This window comes from Labrus mixtus, chromosome 2 (genome assembly GCF_963584025.1).
Source record: "Labrus mixtus chromosome 2, fLabMix1.1, whole genome shotgun sequence".
Lineage (NCBI taxonomy): Eukaryota > Metazoa > Chordata > Actinopteri > Labriformes > Labridae > Labrus > Labrus mixtus.
Genome location: NC_083613.1, coordinates 17,218,960 through 17,233,035, shown reverse-complemented (window position 1 = coordinate 17,233,035; position 14,076 = coordinate 17,218,960). Strand labels below are relative to the sequence as shown.

Sequence of the window (14,076 nt, the reverse complement as noted above, 5' to 3'; positions counted from 1 at the left end):
GAGTACATCACAGGCCCACTTTGAACAAAAGACCGGGGAGTCAAGGGACCAGACCCCCTTTCAGGGCTTTGTCTGCCCGCTTTGTCAGACAGAGACTTGGATCGCACTCAAGAACTGGGATTGGAGGAACAGGACAGACACACAAGAGGGGAAGTGGAATAATCAAGAACTTCTCATGATTTTTCTGAATATTACCCCTGGCCTTTAACCAAAAGATTGTCAGTTTGTACCACATTGGAGAAGTTTTGTGTGTGTGTGTGTGGAGATTACTTTTGTCTGTTAATCTCAAAATGCATTTTTTCTTATAACCTTGTATTTTTTTGTATTTGTCTGTAAAGCACTTTGGTCAGCTCATGATGTTCACATTCACTTTTCTTGACTCTATGAACCAAGTCAGATTTGACCTTTAGAAAACTTTTCGAGGAAATTTTTTTTTTTTCCTGTTGCATAGTTTAGATGTAATGCAGTATTTAAATGTGTATACTTCAGTGAGAACCAGGTGAAAACTATTGTTAAATAGTCATTTATCTGCATTGGAAACGACAAACCTGACTTTAATATGGTCAACGGGACAATACTTGTAATGGGACAATCTTGGAGACAATGGGTTGTATATGTTCTATTTATTAGCTGTCCTTGTTTCACGTACCAGGAATCATTTTTACAACACAGCAATGTATTTAAGAAGACATGGAGCTCTAATCCTGGGTCTCACTGACAACCTGAACCTTACAGAGGAAAACCATTTAACTTCACAGGTAAAGCTACCCGTGTGTGTGTGTGTGTGTGTGTGTGTGTGTGTGTGTGTGTGTGTGTGTGTGTGTGTGTGTGGCGGCGTAAAAGGCTCATAGTCAGAACAAAGCTTAAGTACCTGAAAATCCCCCTCTTAACCACAGATCTCCTGCTGAGCCGCTGCTGAAATTCAACTCTTAAAGTGGAAACAAAATGAAAAATGAGCTCATCAGAGACAACTTATAACTCACACAACATATTCTTAAATTGACATATTCAAATCATGTAAATACTCATCTTTGTTATTCAGAAAGAGAGATTAAAGGATATATGGTGATTGCATGTGTAGAACATGTTGACATTCCTGGATAATCAAATAAATATTATCATAATGACGCCAAGTTATCCTGACCTTTATACCATTCTGAGATGTCAAACTTAAAAAAGGCAGACCAGATAACTTTCCATAATGCAATTGATCTTTCATTAGACCCCTTGTCCTTAGTGTGTGGTCAGGATCTGTCTCCAGGTTAACACTCTGATGGTAAATTGGTGGAGAGCCCATTTGATCAGGACTCATCCAGCCTTTAATTATTGTGTTGTAATCCCTCAGTGTTCCAAAACTGGAAAATCATTGAAAAATGATTTTATTATTGTTCCATTGCCACCAATCAAGAGTTTGTTCACTTCTGTTTTTATATAGCCTAAAGTCTCACTTGAATCCTTCTGTGTTGCACAAAATGTGTAAATCTGGTACAGTTAATCACCGTAGCTGTCCAGTGAATTGCCATATTTAAATGATTATAGTGTTGCAGAACACATGAGTGAGATATGTGAATTAATCTAGTAGAGGTTCCGAGAACAAACACATACTAGTGGTTCCAAACCTTTTTTGGCTTGTGACCCCTCTTTGACTTCACAAAATGCCGGGGGCCTCAGGCATACAAAACATACAGCTTATTTTTTTCAATCATGTGATAATTTTTTCTACTGTGTTGCAAGTAAACGTTAATTTTAGACCACACTAAGGCTATGCCATTTATATAATTGTAGACAGAGACACAAAAGCCAGGAAGAGAATTGTGCACAAAATTAGGATTTTATTTTTCTCAGTGTAAGAGATGTACAGCCAGGTGTATTAACAAGGCTAGGAAATAATTGTGAGAGCATGAAAAATGGATGAGAGACAGACAGAGATACTGCAAGTTTTTTTTAGTTTTAAGCTTGGGTTACAATTCACAGTATGAGTTGGCTGTTGTGTATAAAGCTGACAATGGAATCAAAATAGGACAGATTTTAAACTTGCTGAGACACCTGTGGAATTTATTAGTTTGGATGTTAGTTCCCTATAATTTTGCACCTAATTTAACGATTTTTTTTTTTTTTACACATGCGTGTGTTTCAACTTTAAACTGCATTACAAAAAACGTACAGAGTGGTTGGTAAAAAATTAAATAAAAGGAAAGCTCATGAGCTGTTAGGCCTATAGCTGTGTAGAATTTATTAAAATGTTAATTCAAATAAGTTCCAACAGTAGGCTACTCTATTCATTTGAGACGAGACCTTTTTTTTTTTAAATAGGTACTATAAAAAATCTCGAACTATGTGCTCGAGAAACCACAAGAGAGAAACTCTGTTTGGTAAAACTTAACCTTTAATTTCTCCTGCTGCCTGTAAGACAGCGTTGAGGGCGTACACCTCATTGAACCTTATGGGCTGTATGACATTGCGGAAGAGCTATTCCTGTAGCCTCACCCCTCCCTCTTCACAACAACACACCGGGGAGTCGGGAAAAAGCTTCAGCATCAACAAGCAGGGGAATCAACAGGCGAATCAAAAGTCAACCGACGTCAGTGGAGATCCACGGCGGAGATGGCCCAAGCCAACATCTCGGTGACGGAGAGCCAGTTCAGGTGTCCCATCTGCCTGGACACCCTGAAGAACCCGGTGTCCACCCCGTGCGGACACACCTACTGCATGTCCTGCATTAACAACTACTGGGACCAGGCTGAATCGGGTCAGTTCAGCTGCCCACAGTGCCGGGAGACGTTCAGCCCTCGGCCGATGCTCCGGAGGAACACCGTGCTCTCCGAGGTCGTCGACAAACTCAAGCTGACTGAGATGGTCACGGCGCCGGAGCTCTACCTGGGGGGAGTCGGCGAGGTTCCGTGTGACTTCTGCCCGGCGGAGAGCAGGCTGAAGGCGGCCAAGTCGTGCCTGGTTTGTTTGGCGAGCTTCTGCGAGCTCCACGTCCTTCCGCACCGGGAGGTCGGCACTCTTCGGCGGCACAAGATGGTGGCCGCTGTTGAGTGTCTGGCGGAGAGGTTGTGTGCTCAGCACCGTCTGGGTCTGGAGCCCGTGGGGGGGGTAGGCTCCGAGGCGGAGGCCCCGATGGAGTGGAGCGGGGACTGCCTGCTGTGCGAGGCGGACCAGGAGGAAGTGCACAATGTGGACGCCCAGAGAGCAAGGAGACAGGTGCAGACACACACAATGTTTAGCCTACAACATTAGGACCCTCAATAGCTTCAATTAAAGGTTAGCCTACCTTCGGGGTTTTCTCCCAAACCCATCATGTCTCTCTCAAAAAAAAAAAAAATGAACACAAGTTGTTGTTGTAGTGGGGGGGAGCTAAAGTTTCCTAACCCTGAACATGTGAAAACTATAACAAGATTTTCCAAGTCTTAACTCTTTGAACACGATTAAAAAAATATCGAAGTTATTAGAGGATTTAATAAATACCAAAATCACCTAGGCTAGGTGTTATGACAACAAACCTAACCCCTAACAGGTTATGTCGTTTTCCATGTTGATCCAAGGGACGTGTCCAATAAAGTTATTTAATCTATTCAACTTAATCTAATCTATTCTAAATGAAATGAAATGCTTATTTTAGACCGTCTTCGATCATATTCAACCACATTTGTGTCATAAACTGACTTAATGATCATCCGCTTGAAATGTACTCCAAATATAAAGTTTTGCGGTGCTTCAATAAACAATACTGAAACTGCGTCATGTCTTGAAGGACGTTTTCATGTCCTTTCTAACTGTAAATGATCCATCCATCAATGATATCCAACAACATGTGAGCTGATACCAATATAGTCTTGGATGATTAGTTACCTTTACTGTATAGAGTTAATGATGGTTTTTTTTTAAATCAATGAATATGATAACATTTCTGTTAAGAGTAAATCTTAAACGTCAAACTAAACCTTTAACAACCTAGATGGAGCTTTTGTCATTTTTACAAAAAAAAAAAAAAACACACCACAGACAGTGTAAGGAAAGTGCATTTTAAGTCTCATTTTAATTGCCTGCATGTTCTTCAGCTTCAGCTTCAGGAGGCTCAGAGAATAGTTCAGGGGAGGACGAGGACCGGAGAGAGAGAGCTGGAAGAGTTTCAGCAGAGCTTGGAGTCACTAAAGGTAAGACACACACAAACACACACAAACACACGCGCACACACACACACACACTTGTTCTACTTCTATTTTTTATAACGTAAGTTGAAACTGATGGCACACAGTATCTCCTGCGGGTTGTAAAACCTCTTAAATCAATGAAGTTATTTCCATGAAACAGTGAGGTCAATGTGTGGAAACATCTGGAACACACTGGTTGTTTTTATCCATCACCAAACATCTTGAATATAGCATAAAAGAGAAAACAAACTTCTGTATTAGATTCAACTTGAAGTAACCTTGATTGCTCCAAACCATATCATTTAATATACTCTGTAGTCTGGGTGATATGTCTGTGTGTTGTTAAGTCAGTGTAGCTGTGCAGTTAACCAAATAAGAATGTTTTTCTCAACAGCTGACGACTGCTCACATTCATTTTTAATAATAAAAAAAGAGATCGCTTGCAGAGGATTAAAGATTAAAAGATATTAAAGTCCCCATGAAGCGGAACTTCCAGAGAATATAAATGCAGTGTTGTGACTTCCTTTCAATTTAAATGTGATGGATAGGATATAACCAATCAGAAGATGGAAGGCGGGACATATATTTTTGGATGACTGTGATTGGATCGTTAGCTTCGAAAAACGATTTAATTTATTGAAAAATGAATAAACACCCCTAAGTGCAGGATGCGTCGTCAGACATTTGAAAGTTTTACAGGAAGACCAAAAATATAGTTATTTTTCATGTAAATACTCAGATATCGCTTTTTGAAAACTATTTGGTAGATAATGGCGGATAGAGGAACGCTGGATTCAAACTGGAACAATGTGTTCTTCATGTCATGGCAAATTGAAAATGATGGCAGTTATTATAGAGTTAAAAAAACAAAGTCCATTAGATTGAGCTAAATAACATTAATGCAGCCCTAATGTTATGAAGTGTACTGTTGTGTAGTATGGTATGTTCTATGTAAAACCCATGAGATAAAGTCAGACTGAAATAGACTCCATTTGACATTTACACAACTGTCCAAGCAGTTCACACACACACACACACACACACACACACACACACACACACACACACACACACACACACACACACACACACACACAGAGGAGCTGTTGTATCAGTTTCCACTGCAAAGCTAAATTAAGTTTCAGTTTCTCCACCACTCCTTTCTTCGGTCTTCCAAACCTTTTCTCCTCTCTCCCCTGAGCATCCTCCATCCGTACAGCCTTTGTAAAACTGTTTGATAAAAGCCTGTTTTTTTCCCTCGAGGGTTTTATCGTTTCAAAGGGGCTTTTCTCAAATAGCAAAATCATCCAAAATAAACTAATTCGATTTTTAGAAAAGGTATCGTAACATAGCTTAGAACAGGGCTCTTTTACTCAGCTCATGGAAAGTTTGCATTTTAACAACATTTTATTTCACAGGAAACGCAACACAACACAACACGTAGGCCTATTAGAACACAGGTTTATGTGTAATGTCTAATTCCTGTTGTTAGATGTTGGTGTGGGGGTCGTAATAAATCTCTCTAAAGTGTGACACCATCAGATGTTGGTAATGTGATAGAGCTCAGAAGAACCTGTTGATTATGAGACTGGAAAAAATAAAGTTAACTGCACAGTACACATCTTTTTCAGTCGTACTTTGTCAGATTCTGTTGCTACTTCAGACGACTCCTTTATTTATTTGTGTTTGTGCGCTTTCAGGTGTCGGCATCAGCTGTCTTGGAGGACAGTGAAGCTCTGTTCGCAGACATGGCTCTTCGCCTGGAGAAGACCAAGGCAGAGGTGAGCAGCGGGGGCGACACTTCTCCGTGTTACTCTGAACAGTAGTCGCGCGGCTTGAGGTCTGCATGGAGAACATCTGCTTTTGTGTTGTAGGTTCGAGGGAGGCTGGAGGCGAAGGAGCGAGCGGTGGTCGGGAGGGCCGATCGAGACATTGAGACGCTGGAGAAAGACCTCGAGGAGCTGAGGAGGAGAGACGGGGAGATCGCGCAGCTCCTGCAATCTGAGGACAACGCCCACTTCTTACAGGTGAGGTCAGATAAGGAAAAGGGAAAATAACTTCTCCTAATGGCAAAGGAGGGAGGATAGACAAATGCTCATAATGCAGTATTCCTACATTGTGGTATTGGTACCCTTATTAGTGTAAAGATTCTAAGTACTTTTCCACCACTGCACATCAGCAATTATCGACCCATTACATCTAATGCATCCTGTAGGCCATTAGAACTCACCAGAGTGCACACAAGGAAGTGCTTTGAGAGATTAGTACTGCAGATGAAAGATGGAGTCGGACGAGTAGATGGTAGGAGAGAATGAGTCAGCAGTGACGAGCGGAAAAAAAGCTATTTTCAAATTTAATTGTGTAAGGAATTAAGGTTGTGAAAGATGCCAGGCTGTATTTTCCACTGTCTCTCTTATCGACCCAGGCGGCTCCTCTGCTATGCGTTCCTCTCTCTACTGGTCGGCACTCCCGAGCCCTCAGCCTGCCCTCGGAGGCCTTCAGCGGCGCCAGGAGAGCGCTGTGCCACCTTCGCAGCAGGATGGAGGAGGTCTGCAGGGAGGAGGTGGACAAGATCAGCCGTGCAGGTACAATTTCCCCCGTTTATGAACTGCAGTAGACAGTGATCGGCACGGCCCAGTTTGGAGAAGCCGGCCGAGTGAAGTAACAGAAGCTAAGATTTAAAGGGCTCTTGAAAGAGTTTGGAGCAAAAACTTTATTTTCTAACTTTCAAAAAAAAGTCCCATCACAAAGTAAACCAAGTGTTTGCAACATATATGATTGTTTGCACTACTTCACCTTGCGTTCAGAGAGACCTTTCCTCACCTGTACAACTTCTGTATTTCCACTCACCGTGATACGCTGCAAATCTAGCTATTTGGTGTCAAACATTTTGTTGCCGGCTCGAACTGAAATTAAACCCAACTTTTCCAAGGATTTCAGTAATGTGGCATGCATATGACTTTCCGGATGTTCCAACTGGTAACATCCTGGTCACAGACTGTCACTGTGTTCCTCAGACAGCTGTAGCTAGCTGCAATGAATACAAACATCAACACTACACTAGAAACACTGGAGCAACTTTGTGTTTTCAGATCGTGAGATCGTTTTGGGGGTAATTATGTAAAACCACTTTACAATAAGCAGGCTATATCTATATCTACACACACACACACACACACACACACACACACACACACACACACACACACACACACACACACACTTGTTTGTATTGCATTGGGGGCACTCTGTCTCTGGACCTTTTTTTACATGGCTAACATGCATTTTGCTCCAAACCCCTTCAGCAGCGGTTCATGGTCCAGCGTCCGTTTCTTCACTCTTTCAGGTTTCTCCAAACAATGGCCCGTGCTGACTGGCATATTCTGTTGGCAATACATTACCTATTTATTAGTTCCTCACACAATCCCACTTTAGGAATCTGAACTTTGTAATTAAAGTCCAAATAAACAAATGGCACACTCTTACACACAAGCTGTATGTGTGATCAGTCCCATGCTATGATTTTCTCCTCCTTCCAGTTAATGAGAACTACGTCTCTGGTGCAGAGTGTGTAAAAGGTAAGCATGAGAAACATGATGCACACACACACACACACACACACACACACACACACACACACACACACACACACACACACACACACACACACACACACACACACACACACACACACACAAGCACTCAACCTCTGTGACAGTGTCAAGTCCGGAGTGACCCATTTTTACCCGGCTGCAGGTTTTGACATGACATTTAACACTGCAAGAGACAGGGGGAGTGTTAATTATTGATGCCGCAGAGGTCAGAGCCACGTCTCTTACAACACACTCTGGCTCATATCCAGCTGTGCTCCGTTCAGTCCACTTTACTTTAATTGGAAGCAATCAAGTCCAGTCCAAGTGTAAAAGTTTCAATAAATTAGTTCTACACAGAGGATCCGGTTAGAGCTACTTACAATGAATGGTTATATGCAAACTGAACTGTATGCTGTATTCTATTGAGGTTGATTTATTCAGCTTTGCCTTACACTATTAGCTTGGATCCCCGTTTTCCACGATTCATTTGCTCTCTTGATTTGAACTAACAGTGTACAGCCGGTAAGGGCGATTTTCTAGTGGAAGTATCAGTAGGTCATAAGCTCATTGTCGGGCGTCTTAAAATAATGAGAAAAACAAAAACAAATCTGTTCAAGGTTTCCTTGACGTGTAATCTTAAGACAACACTGAGCTGGGAAACTTAGGACACTGGGACCAACAAAGCTCCCTCCACAAATCGCCAAGCTATCAGCTCGGTGGTGTTCATCTGGAGATTGCAATGTCCAACAATTCATCCTCAACTCTTTTTTTATATTAAGAGCTTATGAGCAAACGCTAGATCGCTAACATGCGTAACAAGATGGCGATCATAGTTCACGTTCTACTTGTTCAACTACAACATGTTAGCTTTTTCTTTGTGACCATACTTAGCATGCTACGTTAGCTTTTAGCTCAAGTACATCTCCACAAACCTGCTAGCATGGTTGTAGACTCCTGCTACTGTACGTCGTCTATCTTGTTTTTTTTTCGCCCTTCTCAATGAAAAACTGTTCACAGCAGTTTCTGTGAATTTTCCAGACACATTTCATTGATGAATTATTTCTTGTTTAAATATATCTATTTTTTTGAAATATCTACAAAATACCGTTCATATCCATTGTATTTGGGAAGGTGGCAAAAATCTTGGTGCAGAGAACTCAAAACCACAGCAAATGCAACCGGGTCAGCAGAGCTCAGGGGGTAAGTGTGAACATGTGGAGGTTTCTATGGTCATTTTTGGTGAACTAACAAAAACTACTAACTACTGAACTATACTAACTTGTTTCCACTGAGATTGTGTACTTCTCCACAAAATAGCCCAAAAGACTTTGAATAGGGCTGCTTACAAAAACAAATCAATATGGAGTGAATAGAGCACTTTTTTCCTAATGCTGCATGCATGGATGTAATTTGTGGATTCATTATTCTCCAGGCTCTTCTCTTTATGTTGGTCCTCTGTCTGTCACTTCGCTTTATACTTGCTGTTTAGCCAATCATACATTTATTTTTCTACATTTAATTCTCTCACTTTCTCTCAAATTAATTTTTCAACTCGTCGTTTATTTATCTCTCCTGCTCCTCCACCTCCATTCAGTTAATTTGTTTCTTTTTCATAATGTGAATCAAAGTATTAAAGTTTCTCTGTCTTTCTTTTTGTGTCCCTTATCAGCAACTCCGGCGACTTTCCCTCTGTCGTCTTTGTCTCTGCAGCCGGCTGATCAGAGGATGAGGGCAGTTTTCCTCAGGTGTAAGTACGATTTCTCGGCTCTCTCTCTCTCTCTCTCTCTCTCTCTCTCTCTCTCTCTGTCTGATGCACCCATTCAATAAGATCAACCTGCATATCACTCCCCATCTTATTCTCTCTGTCTCTGACCTCTTTTCCTCTGCCCTTTTTCCGTCCTGGTCTTTCTTTTTTTTTTCAATGCCTCTGGTTCACGAGATCATGCAAAGTCCTCGTGGGAAATCTGAGAGCCCAGTCTGGTCGCTCATCAATCATTAACTGTAATCATACTGTGTTTATGACATCCGAGTCTGTTAAGACCAGTGCTTTGTCTCAACAGAAACAACTAAGCTGACTGGCTGACAACATACAATCACCTTGTCAAGCTTTAATAATTCATTTGGTCAGCGGAAGATTAAGTCTGTATGTGTTATTCATCCTGTCTCTGCCAAAATGTCAACGGAAACATATGACTCCTTAACATCGTCGCTGGAAACTCCTGTGACGCTAAGTTATAGAGCTGCAGAGATCTGGGTCTGCTGCTGCTCACTGGGGCATCAGGAGTTCAAAAAGATACAATAATCCTTCCTGTGGAGAATGTGCATAAGTCTACATAACTTTACGACCATCCATCAAACAGCAAATGAGATATTTAATTCTTTACCTAAGTAGCTGATAAATGCGTCGCCTGTGTCTGCTCAAAGAAATGGCATTTCAAAACACCTCAAAGACTTCAGCTGATGCCTAACAAGCGCTTAAATCCTGAGCCTGTATGAGAGGGAATGTTTCTCCAGACTTACAGTTAGGAATGGATATTCAGTTGTTGTCTTCCAAAAAAGTGGAAACTTGAGGACCTAGGATTGGCTGTATTCAAAACTAAAGTGTGTCATTTAAAAGGGTGCACATGTTGCAGTGTTGCCAGGCGTTGGTGTTTGGCTTGTAAAAGTGTGAAGGATTCCTCACCTCTGTTTTCTCTTGTGATGCATTGCTTTAGCCTAAATTATCTTTTAGGATGGTCTCCAACAGTGTTGTGCTTTTTTACCATCAACAACTGGATTAAAGTTTGGATCAGGAAATGCACATATGTGGAATGACAGAGTGCAGCTGCCACCACGTTAGTTAATAAGTAAACGCGTGCAGTGTGACAATTTGAAGTCCACAGTTGTCTGTTACTTAGGACTTAGGTAAAGTATGTCCAAGCCTTTAATAATTCTGGATAAGGCTTAATTAAAGGCGTTGGTACCCTGGTAACATCACAAACTTTTCTTTTTGGTTTCCTTTCCTCCAGTTTCAAGTCGTCTCTCCTTGGACCCTGACACAGCCCATCCAACCCTTGTTCTTCTGGAGGGGCCTCAGGGTGCCCACTGTGGCGAGGAGCCCCAATCATACCCCCCTCACCCTCAGCGCTTTGATTCAGTGGCTCAGGTCCTGTGCAGGGAGGGCCAGTTTGGCGGTGCCAGCTACTGGGAGGTGGAGTGGAGGGGTGGGGGATGGGTGGACATCGGCGTCACCTACAAAGGTATTGGACGTAAAGGTGGCGGGAAACCCTGCCTGCTGGGGCGAAACGAGAACTCTTGGCGGCTGAGGTGTACACACGCTGGGTACGCTGCCTGGCACGATAACCGTAAGACCACAGTGGCTGCACCGCCCTGCCCGAGGATCGGCGTGTTCCTGGAACGGCAGAAAGGAACTCTGTCTTTTTACAGCGTGTCAGACACAGTAGTCCTCCTGCACACCTTCCGTTGCCCGTTCTCTCAGCCGCTCTACCCGGCCTTCCGCCTCGACCTGGACACTACCCTGCTCATCTGCCCCCATGACAGAAGCAATGGAAGCCCGGCCTAACCTTCATCTTGTCATTAAAGTATGGCAGGAGAAGGCCGTTTTGTCTCTGCCCAGGAAAATAAACTTGAGGGCTCCACCTGGGTCAGTTGAATCAGATTTTGTTGGTCAATTTAAAACAGCGGCTATTCATTCTATATTTATCAGCTCTTTTCCACACAAAACTTTTTTATCAGCCTACATTGGTGTCAACTTTGACCTGTACAGTTCATGTTTGTTTGATTTTACCAGATTTTATCAGCTGCTTCTTTCTTACTGATTTTCTTATTGTCATTTTAATTTACATTATTTAATCAAGGTGAAGGATTTAGCCAGCTAGGGAGCTAAAGAGCTAAAGATAGCAGCAGCTCGGCTAGCAGCCCACAAAGCCTCAATGAAGAGAGTCCGAGAGACATGAAACTGCTTCATTTTTTTTTTTTAACAGTTTTATACACCAGGTTGTGTTTTTTTTTTAATATATCTGGGGTGTGTCTTACTTCAAATAATAACATCAGTGATCAACACTGTAGAGTTCAGAACATAAAAATCAGGCAGAGCACCAACAAGCCAACGGCAGCTCAGCTAGCAGCCTCTCTAGACTTCTACGAACGTGGACCTGCTTTGTTTGATGTTACAGCTTGTTGTAAACCCTAAGGCCTGTTTTTGTGATAGAAAGGCTTAAAAACAGAAGTGCAGATTCAAACTGAGATTTGGGTTCATGACAGGGATGGTCAACATATAGAAGGCAGCCCAAATAAGTATGAAATATCCCTGCAGAGGTTTCTGATGCAGAAGAAACAATACCAGAAGGTAGCAGAACAGTCAGGAATCTTTTCATTTTCAATAAGTGTCTACTTTCTTTGTCTCTATTTTATCAGTCTTTAAAATCCTCACTGTCAGGCTGAGCTTTATAATGCACACTGTAGTTACATTTTAACACTATGCATTTTTTACAAGACAAACTAAGAATTGTTACATTAGGAAATGCCCAGACGTTTCTTATAACAATGACAATCCTGTTCAAGCGTCCCAGTGAACCGTGAGCGAGACGAAGCAATCAGAATATCTTCAGGCTCAAACTGAAGGAGCTCATTTGTATGCACCTTTTTTCAACTTTAAAAAGGTAAAGTGTCTACCTTGAAACAGACTGAACAACAATATGTCTTGAGAAATGGTCAAAAAGTATTTTCCCCTCTTCATGTTTCACGTTGTTTGCTTTGAGAGTCGTTTGAAGTACCAGAGGAAGGATTTTCTTTTATGATGCAATGATGGGCTGGACATGAGGAACCTGCGACTACTTGAATACTTAAAGCAAGATCATTTTTTGTATCATTTCCACTGCCACGGGACGTAGGAAACTTAGCTGAGTTTCCCTGAATGAAAGCGTGACCTCAGCTTCAGATTTAGACGAAACAAAGGCCATATGTAGCAAAGGATTTTCTTCGGGTGATGTCTGTTTTTTGTTTGTCTGTCGTTGTTGTTTATGTAACTGTAAGCGGTTATTGTCTTCAATGTGGGCAAGTTTATGTATGAATTATATTTGTCAGGTCTTTGTGCTAAGCTAAGGGAGGTAGCTGCTTGCGCTGATCTAGTGGTATCGATCTGCTGAATCAGCAAGAAAAATAAAATAAAGAAAAACATCATTCTTAAATCATCAAACTTTTCACATTTTCATCTATGATCATATCTGTGTCAGTATATAACTAACCAACAGTTAATTAACTTATTACATATTTTAAATATGTAAATGAAAAGGGCACATGTCCACATAATCATTTCTAAGCTACATCAGCCAAGCCATCAAAGCGTCACAATAACCTGGAAACCTATGGTGGATCATTTACAACATACATACTGGAATTTACTATGCATGCTTCCAAAGCCATGAAATCACTATCCAATTATCATATCTTAACATATCAAGTCATATTTTGGATGAAAAGATCCATGTCGTAAAAAGTGACTTGCTGCAACCCTTTAGCATCAAGCATTGGGGGGGGAAAAAAGAAAATAAGATGGGAGTGTAGAGGATAAAACATATCAAAATAAATACCAGAAAACTTTGATAAGTCTGCCACTGTGTCCCTGAGACCTGTTTCCACATTAAAACAGTTTGATTGTAGCATCAGAGTGGATAAGGATCTACTTCACTCATTGAAGTGCAGTTATGCAAGTGACCTCTCTTCATTCTGTTGAATGCCATACAGTTGCCACAGTTGTTCTTGGATCATTGCATTGCTTTTATCAATTGTTTGTAAACTTTTTTTTTTACTTACATGAAGTGCATTATTCCTCAAGCTGCGGGTTTGTAACATGAACTGAATGGTCCGTGCTGGTCTGTGTGTATATTTGGTCCTGTGTCTTCTTTCTTCCTGTCGACTCGCTGTACTTTAGTTCATGTGATTGTAAAATATGTTGTGATTGTCTGAGTGTTGCTTCTTTTCCAAGATGAGGTCATTCCACCTTGACTTGCAATAAAAATAATTGTGGGAATCTAAATCAACAGTCTGAAGCTATTTTATAAATATTAGCACATTTTAACGAGGATTACTACTGAAGAAGTTGTTACTGTCGGCAGTGGCGAAACAATTCACAGGGGGCCTCTCCAACCAGCATTCATCACCATTATGTCCTAAATGATCTGACATCAACAGAAGAAATGACAAAATGTGAACTTTCCTGCTGTCATTGAAAACTTTGCACCTTTTGAGCCACTGCTTTGGTTTGAATTTTGCCAGACCTGCAACTTAACTGTGGAAAGTTAAGTTGCATTAAACAACTCATGGTA

The 14,076-nt window shown here is 41.4% G+C and overlaps 2 protein-coding genes across 3 annotated transcripts in view; both read left to right on the top strand.

Annotated features, from left to right (window-relative positions):
• Positions 1-2,452: 2,452 nt before the first annotated feature.
• LOC132986994 (E3 ubiquitin/ISG15 ligase TRIM25-like) lies at positions 2,453-13,284 on the top strand. 2 transcript variants are annotated; one of them, XM_061053744.1, is made up of 9 exons: positions 2,453-3,207; positions 4,065-4,160; positions 5,858-5,938; positions 6,032-6,184; positions 6,583-6,742; positions 7,697-7,735; positions 8,882-8,950; positions 9,420-9,497; positions 10,759-13,284. In XM_061053744.1, exons 1-9 carry the CDS (start codon positions 2,605-2,607, stop codon positions 11,310-11,312), a joined length of 1,833 nt encoding a protein of 610 aa, XP_060909727.1. In that variant the 5' UTR covers positions 2,453-2,604; the 3' UTR covers positions 11,313-13,284. The 2 variants fall into 2 exon arrangements, with proteins under 2 accessions (XP_060909727.1, XP_060909736.1); XM_061053753.1 differs by lacking the exon at positions 8,882-8,950.
• Positions 12,296-14,076, top strand: part of man2b1 (mannosidase, alpha, class 2B, member 1) — a 117,038-nt gene continuing 115,257 nt past the window's right edge. Inside the window, exon 1 of the mRNA XM_061026873.1 lies at positions 12,296-12,327. Coding sequence (XP_060882856.1) covers positions 12,296-12,327 — 32 coding nt within the window. The remainder of the gene's footprint in view (positions 12,328-14,076) is intronic.

Coding starts and splice junctions, on each gene's coding strand:
- LOC132986994 (XM_061053744.1), top strand. CDS start 2,605: ATGGCCCAAGCCAACATCTCGGTGACGGAGAGCCAGTTCAGGTGTCCC. Junction 6,743..7,696: donor GGACAAGATCAGCCGTGCAG/GTACAATTTCCC, acceptor TCCTCCTTCCAG/TTAATGAGAACTACGTCTCT. Junction 9,498..10,758: donor GAGGGCAGTTTTCCTCAGGT/GTAAGTACGATT, acceptor CCTTTCCTCCAG/TTTCAAGTCGTCTCTCCTTG.